Below are 8,831 nucleotides of genomic sequence, written 5' to 3' on the forward strand. Positions count from 1 at the left end.
AACACACACACACACACACACACACACACACACACACAGACTCCATCACCCCATCTCAACCTCTCTCAGAGGAGGCCAGAAGGAGACGAAGGAAAAAAAACGAAAGAACAACACTCGCCTCTCTTTTCAATCAGGGCGGTCAGAGTGTTTTCCCTCATTAATCATACATTAATATTCAGACAAACACAGCCTGTTTTTCTACCTTAGAAAAACACTCCTTTCTCCCATCTCTCCCTCTCTCCCACCTCACCTCACCCCTCCTCCTCCATTACACCCAAAGTGTTAAGCTGTCAAACAGTTAAAAATAGCACAGCACACCGAGTGTGTGTGAACAGGTACTCACCTTTTACACACATAGCATGGTTGGGTCCCATACATTACACACGGATACGCACACACAAATACACACATGTGGCTGCATTGGCATGGGCTGCAGCACCCACGCTCCCCTCTGTCAAAATCATCACAGTGACCGAACACCCGGCATGGGTGGATATCCCATCAGCCACCGGGAGCCCAGCGAGGGAGTGTCCTTGCTAGAAACGCTAAGCCGACAGGCCCCAGATGTGTACGCATACTCATGTACAAACACACAGACACACACACGCAATCATTTTGACTGGACCAGCAGACATGGAGGCGGACAGACAACACATAGACAGAAAAACAAGAACATTATGAGACAAACAATACCAGAGGCTGCACAGACATGCAATGCACACACACAAACACACACACACACACACACACACACACACACACACACACACAGACAGAGAGGTAGAGAAATTAAAGGCTAAGAAGATTTAGGAGTTAAAAATAAACAAGGCAGGAGTGAGGAGCACAGAGCAGCCTACTACTAGCCCTCCTGGCAGAGGCTACAGAGACACCTGTGCTTCACCATCGCTCACAGGAGGGCTCGTACCCTTACATTTGCAATCAATAAAGAGTCTCTGAGGAAGACAGAAAAACAGGAGAGAGTGAGGTATGAGCATATCAATAACAAGTATCTTTTGTTGCATTTAGATAGAGAATTTTTGATGGGCTGCGATTATTTTTAGCTACACTGCCACAACAAGCTCGCTGCATGCTACATGCTGTTGAATTAAAGCCAAATGTTATGCACAAGGCACAGACAAGTGGCATACGAGCAACTGCCATATCAGCATGTGCATACCCAGGAATACACAAACACCCACACACACACACACACACACACACACACACACACACACACACACACACACACACACAAACCAGTCAGATTGTAAAACTGCATGGCTGAACACAGGCTTAGAGCTCTCCGTATGTTAATCTGGCCCATTGATAAGACCTGCTGAGCTGCTTTCTGCTCACACACTCGCCAAAATACAGACACACTCATGGGTACACAAACGCAGAAGTACAGCATGAAAAAATATATCACTTTAACCATTAATATGTATCATAATATCTGTTTGGTATAAAAGATGAAATGCTATCCTCAAGCTTTTAAATAGTCACCATGCACTAGTCAGTATGAGTAATGGTCAAAGTGATATTCAGCACTCAAAAATGTTCTAACATAGTAATTGCTTTGTATTATTAATACGGGCAACACATTTGTGGTATTTAATTCACAGAACTAAAAAACTAAAATTATCCAATTAAAATGATATATCATTAATAAATATATATACCAACATACTGCCCAGCCCTGCTGTTACAATCACTGTGATATTTGAGGTGAATGGTTTAGATATATAACCATTCACCCCACAGGAAGAAAAACCCACCTCTCTCACATGCATGTTCTCCAGCTGTGTTTCAGCCTCCTGCGCCGCCATGGTTATGATACCAGTCCGCTGTCCCCGACCCCAGTGTCCCTGAGCCTGACTTTGGCCTTGGCCCTGTAGCATCTCCAGCAGCCTCTGGATGCTCTCGTCCCGGGCGCCCAGCGTCTGCTTCTGCGAGTCGATTCTCATCTCCATCTCCTCCATGGTCTTCCTCAGCAGGAACAGCTCCTTGGCCTGCCGCTCGTGCTCCGACTGCAACCGGAAGAAATTCTCCTCTGATGGATCCAGAGGAGGAGATGAGGAGAAGCCGTCACACCCAGGCACCTGGCAGGGGCTGCAGGGCCGGAGTGAGCTAGAGCTGGGTGCTACCACCGGACCTTGGCTGGGGCTGTAGAGGGGCTGATTTGGGCTGTTCCTTGGCCCGGGCTGAAGGGTGTTGGCTGGGCTGACTCTCTGCGCAGCTACTGCAGTGTTACAACCATAACCGGGGCTGTGAATGATGACGTCAGCTTCCTGTTGCCTGGAGTTGTAGGTGTTGGATGGGCTGGCTCTTGGGCTGTTCTTCGGTCCAGGACTGTGCAGGTTGCTGGGGCTTTGTCTGGGGCTGTGGCCAGGGCTTAGCCCTCCTCTGTGGTCCTGCTCCGTATGGAGTTCTCGATAGGAGCCAGAGTTTCCTTGCCATCGCTGCTGCTGCTGCAAGCGACTGTTCATTTCCCTGTGAGCCCTCAGCTCCTCCTGAAGCTCCTGAACTGTCAACGGAAGCTGCTACAAAGACAGAGATTGATTAAAATCTGATACATTAAAAAACAAATAAATCAACACACTTTGATGGCAAACACATATACAAAAAAAATATGATTAAAACAGACCTTGTTTCTTCTGATATCCCCAGGCTGCAGCAGAGTGTGATGTGTGACATAAGAAAGAGAAACACATGAATGAAAGCAAAAACAGAAAGCAGATTGAAAAAATATATACCCTATATATCAAACCATTATGTAGATTACTTCAAGCTGTTGGGTGATGGTTACCTAATTTGGCCACCAGGGGGTGATATTTCTCTTCAAAACACAAGGAGAATGTAAAGAGGGTACAGTAAGCCAAAGTGACTTGGGTTTGTTTGCAGGAGATGAGCGTACAGTGAGAAGGACAGGATGAAAGGTGATGTTATTCCACAAGACACACAAACAAATCTGCAATTTATGAAAACAAAGAGAATTACATTTTCCAAATTTACAGATTACCTCAGAATCAGAAAGACTGTTACTCGCCAACTGTGTGAGTTTTATGAGGGCCACATTGTGACACTCAATAATCAATAATTTATTGAGGACACAATTAAGAAATTTTTCAACCCATTAGACAGTTCATTATCAAGGTTTTGTTTTTTGGTCAGTTACTGTTTTATTTTTTAGTTGTTTTATTTTGTAGTTATACCCTCTTCTGACTTGTTGTCACTTTCTACTTGCTCACCTGTGTTCCTAGTGTTCTGTTTCCACTCCTGAGCTCCTCCCCTGCCCGATATTCCCCCCACACCTGTCTCACATCAGCCTTGTTAGCTCTGCCCTGTTCCCAGAGTCTCTCCACCTGCACCTCATCCCCTCGTTAGTTTAGTTTGTATTTAAACAAAATGCAAAAATAATTATTAATTCATCCATCTGTAGGTACATTTTTCCAGAATTTTTCTTCGGTGTACCATCGTATAGAACAGAACAATTTGAATGTCGTGTCTTTTAAACCCATGACATTTAAAAAACTCTGAAAAAACCTTTACCTAAAAATAACTTTTATGGGTTTTAACAATGTTTGTCTGCACACTGTAAACGATGTAAAAATGGACTGATGAGGTTTACTACTGCAGTGACTGATTTGTCAATCGCTTGAACAACTGATTACAAATGGGCTGGGTGCTGAGTGTTGCTGCGGACAATACATTTCACTCAACATTCCTGCTTTTGGCGTATGACACAGTGGAAAGTAAACCAAAATACAATATGCTACTTTACATTTAAACCTCTCAGCTTTACTGACTGGAAAATGGAAATTCATTCTAAGCTTGAAACCATGGACACAGGACATTCTTGATGATTGACTGAGCACAGTAGAAAAGGCTGTAAGGAAATCGAACAAAAGGGAAAGAACAGAAACACACGGCATCTAACTCAACCCATAGTATGGGAGTGAGAGATTCATTTACACACACACACTGAGCACAAGTGAAATGACTAATCTTTGCCTCGGTGTGACGATATTACTAATTTTTGCTTCGATATTCTTACTCCTCTGCTCGAGTCCAGAGGGTGGGGAGCACCAAGGACACAGAGTTGAGATGTAGGAGGAAGGCGAGGGTGGACACAGATAATCAATGCAACAAGCTAGCACTGAATATCAAGTCAGAGTGGGTGGACAGTCCTCCGCACAAACACACATACACACACACAGCCAAGACTCTAGACACAAATACATATGCACGTGTACACACAAGCATACGCACACACACACCAAACAAACAGATGGTTAGGGGACAAGCCTGGTCACTGCAGCTGAGAGAAAAGGTGACATTCCTTATGCTAATTAAAAAGTTTCCTTGTCAGATCGAACTCTTGCCAGAGTGTCTCAAAGGTCAAAAAAACAGGAGAAACAGATGAAAAAAGAGAAGGAAAGTGATAATGCGAAAGGCGAGATGGCGGATAGAGGTGATAAAGGAAGAGTGCGGTGACAGCAGATAAGAGTGAGAATAACATTTTCTGCATGAGATATCGCTTTTTATTTTTCTATTTTCAAAATAAACAAGGAATTGGACAAATAGGTGCTTTTATCTGATTTTAAATGATAGGGCTGTGAAAATTGTGAGATAAAGTTGAGGTTAAAGTTGCAATCATTATGAGCTGGAGCTGAATTAGCCTTGTGTGTCTACAAGAGAGAGGGAGGGAGAGTGTAAGAGAAGACAGAAAGGGAAACATAAGAGATTATAATATAATGTTTTATCATCAATATTTTCCTAGCAAGCAAAGGTAAAGCAAGTTGACATACTCATCTATGACTACTAAAATTGGACACATCACAAGAGGGTGTGTCGCATTGATTTTTAGTATAAGATTCACTTTTATTAATCTTGCTAGACACATTTAAGATGGTCTGACTTAGGATGCTGCAGGGGACTGATCAAGGACAATGAGTTCAGCATGAGGAAAAGGACAGGCCACATATGAGGGTAGGAGAACGCATCGCAACTTACACATTTATTGGTTTCCGTCAGAGCCTTGTACAGTGTGCAAGATCGCTTCTGTTAATTTTTCTCAGGATAGTTTTTCCGGTGCCACTATTCCCAAAGATTTTAAAATGGATTCTATGAAAATTAACTAATTCTGCTTTAGTATCCTATTCAATGTTGCTATTAGGGCTGCAAGTAATGATTATTTTTACTATAGATTAATCTGCAGATTATTTCCACGATTAATTATTGTTTGGTCTATAAAATGTTGTTTCCCAAAGCCCAAAATGACATCCTCATATGTCTTGTTTTGTCCACAACCCAAAGTTATTCAATCTACTGTCATAGAGGAGTAAAGAAACCAGAAAATATTCACATTTAAGAATCAGAGAATTGATCGATTATTGAAATAGTTGGTGAGAACTAATCGATTAATCAATGCAGCGCTAGTTAGTATTAAAAACTAAAGGTACACCTATGCTTTCATTGTCAGAAGGTACGTAAGAGATACAAGATCATAATCAGTATCAATAGATAGATAAAAATAAAAAAAGTAAAAGACAGTACACAAGAATGTATTGGTGTGGGAGAGACAAATGAGCCGACACATGACAGTAATACACTAGTTGTATTGGTCTGTCACTTGAAGGAGCAGAACAGAGACGAACAGATCCATCTATAACAGACAGAGCCATGTCAGGACAAGCCTACAGACAGAGACTCATAACATTGAGTGTCCTGCTCCATTTTAATGCTGCAGACACAATCTCAGCACCAGTAGTTGAGCGGCAACACACATTTACTAATCTGGTAGTTCTGTGGGTGTAGACCTGTATGTGATTGGTGCGTGCATAGTTTTTTTATTATCCATTGTTTTTTTTTATTATATCATGTCATATTATATTATATTATTTGGTGTGGATCCAGATAAAGGGACAAATCCAGGATTTTTTCCTTACTTTCTAACATTGCAAGATACCGCGTTTTTCAACATGTTCATTCATTTCTCAGTAAGTAAGGGAGTAATGCATGGATCTTGATGAAACAAATCAGGTGTATTTAGGCAGCTGGTATCGATGATGCAGATCCAAATAAAAAATCTAGATGTAGCTTGATTTGATTTTGGATTTGGTTTGATTGAATCAAACGGGGTTGGGCCGGTGCGGAGATATGCTCTCTACTGAGTGCCATTCTAGTTTATGATTTTTTTTAATTTATAGTAGTGCTAGATGCAGATCTTCATGCAAATTTAGCATATAATTCTGGTTGTTAAGGAGGCATTTTGTGAAACATTGAAAAACTAAAACTCTATAAAGGAAGATTGTTAGTCTGTTTTCATTTTCAAAGTTTCTGTTTTATCATGTTTGGTTCAAGACCAGAAAAAAGGGAGTGTGCGTGTCACAGTGTCCTCTCACTGCATGACAATGTGAGATAAAAAAAGCTATAAATACAAATGCAGAGATGGCTCCTTGGTTACAAAAGGGAGGAGTCAGACAGAATAACGCAGATATGATCAAAGTTTCTGCACGCTTGTATGAGTCAGATGATGAGTATTAAACACATTCAACGGCGACTTCGCAAACTACATAGTGTGAATGATCCCTATAAAGGATTAATTACATATATCTTATGCAGATTCACATCCTTCTATTTTCCCACCAAACAATCACAGAAACACAGGGAATTAAAGTGCCACACAGACAAATGGACATGCAGACGGACAGTGTGAGACAGGAAACGAAAGACAACGACAGAACATAGAGATACTTTATCACAACTATGCAGTGAGACAGTCAGATGGATAATGCCTCCGAATGAGTGGGACGGGACAGACTGGTCACTGTCCATTCAGGAGTAGCTGTGAGCATTTTTTACAATCTGGCTAACACACAGAATGGATGCCACCAGGGCCCGTTCCCATGGAAACACAGACAGCGCTGAGCCTGGCAAACATCTTTACAAATGAACTGCACAAGAGTCTCTCTGTGCAACCTTGAAGACAGGAACAAAAGGTATGAAGTGCAGAGGAGATGGGCGCGTCAACACAAAAAGTCTCAAAGTGATGTGTGAGCGGACAAAGCAAAGAGTTTGGTTTCAAAATGAGATTTCCACCATTTGACGTCTTCTCTCATAAAGAGACTTACTGTTCGTCTTCAGAGTGGAAAGATTTGAACAAACTCTTCAATTTGTCATTTTTCTCACCTGCAAATCCTCTTGGTTAGTCCTGATATGGTCCTTCAAAACCGAGGTCCTCACTCCCTCCTCCCGCCTAACCCCCTTGTCTCTTTTCACATCTGGGCTCCAGAAGTTCACGTTGTTCATGCTGGGCCCCATCCTTCCGTCCCTCCCGCCATCCAGTTCTCTCCTCAGGTTGTCATTCTCCCTCTGCAGATCCCTCAGCTGAGCCTGAAGATCAACCTCTCCCTGTCCAGCTGAATCCACTCCCTGTGGATGTCTCCCTGACTGGCGCCGCAGACTGGAAGTCCCTGCAGGCTGCGAGGTTTGGTCTCCATAGGGGTCTGACGGGTGATGCAGCCCATAGGAGGTGATGTTTGGGCTGCTGCCCGTGGCTGTTGTGCGGCCAGTGTAGGACGAGCGGCTGGTGCTCCTGCCCAGCGTCATGGTACCTTTAGGATACCCTCCAGAGGGTTCCAAGGACTCCCGCTCATTGGGGTACATGGTGCCTGAAGTGGCATATGCGGCACTCAAAGACTGGATATTCTCCATAGACAGGGTTTTACCCCCTGGCGCTGTTGCTGAACCATGAGTCACTCCTTTGTTTGCTGCTGTGCCAGGTTTGATCTTAGAACCTGGCCTCGACACCGACCCTTGACCTCCAGCCACTTTAGACGCTGGTGCAGGGCCACCTCCTGACACAGAGCCTGGTTCTAGCCCTGAGCGGGAGCCTGGTGCTGAGGTTACAGCCTGTTTTCCTTTCCCCTGTTTGGGGGATCTGGAAAAGCGTGAATGAGATGTGCTGCCATCAGTGTGCCCACTACTCTTCGGGCCAGCAGACAGCTTGCTCTGCGAGGGCTTGGCTCTAATGTTAATAGGCATTTTTTTATATGGCAAAGGTCGACTTCTGACAGGAAACCGTTAAGGTCTGGAATATTTTCATGTCTCTTTATGGCGCCAGAATGAATAACAAGGTTGAAAATAAAGGCCACCTCTTGGCCTCTCAGTTTTCACGTGTCCATCCTTGATTGTAAAGGGCTTGAGGCTGAGTCTTATTTAGTCCTATTAGAAGAAAGTGGCACACTGACTGTTTGCTAGAGGACACACAGGCCTGAGGTCTTGTGCTTTCAGCTACAGAGCAGGACATCATGGATTCTAGACACGTGAGAGAGGGACAAACATTGAGAGAAAAACCAATCATTTTTAAAAGGGAAAAATAGGCAGCTGAGTATCACCACATTGGTCATAGGGATGGTTTTCACACTCATACCAAAACAACTTCTTGGTTATTTTGCTTTAAGGCAAATCACTTTTTTCTTTACCCAATTTCAAGCTTGTCAAATGTCAAATGCTGTCTAAACAGAAGCATCTGTACAAGAATTTTGTCTAAATAAAACAAAAACGTCTAAAATGGCAGAGTTATGATTTAAATCCAGAAATATCTGAATAAGTTACCAAGCCTTGAAAACTGATCTCAATGCCAATTTTCAATATAACAATAAACTTCATGTCCAAAATGACATCAGTGCACTGAAACAGTAAACTTTTTAAGATACCCCCCAAGCATCTTTTTCTGAATTATAATGTCTGAAAAAAGTTTTCTTATCGCAACATATCAGACAAACATATACACCGATACCATAGTATCTGTGATAGGCCGGTATTGT

The 8,831-nt window shown here is 42.8% G+C and overlaps 1 protein-coding gene across 1 annotated transcript in view; it reads right to left on the reverse strand.

Annotated features, from left to right (window-relative positions):
* LOC141000099 (ERC protein 2) overlaps positions 1 to 8,046 on the reverse strand; it is a 122,914-nt gene extending 114,868 nt beyond the window's left edge. The window contains 3 exon segments of the mRNA XM_073470732.1: positions 1,776 to 2,540; positions 2,645 to 2,668; positions 7,192 to 8,046. Coding sequence (XP_073326833.1) covers positions 1,776 to 2,540; positions 2,645 to 2,668; positions 7,192 to 8,046 — 1,644 coding nt within the window.
* Positions 8,047 to 8,831: the final 785 nt, after the last annotated feature.

This window comes from Pagrus major, chromosome 7 (genome assembly GCF_040436345.1).
Source record: "Pagrus major chromosome 7, Pma_NU_1.0".
Lineage (NCBI taxonomy): Eukaryota > Metazoa > Chordata > Actinopteri > Spariformes > Sparidae > Pagrus > Pagrus major.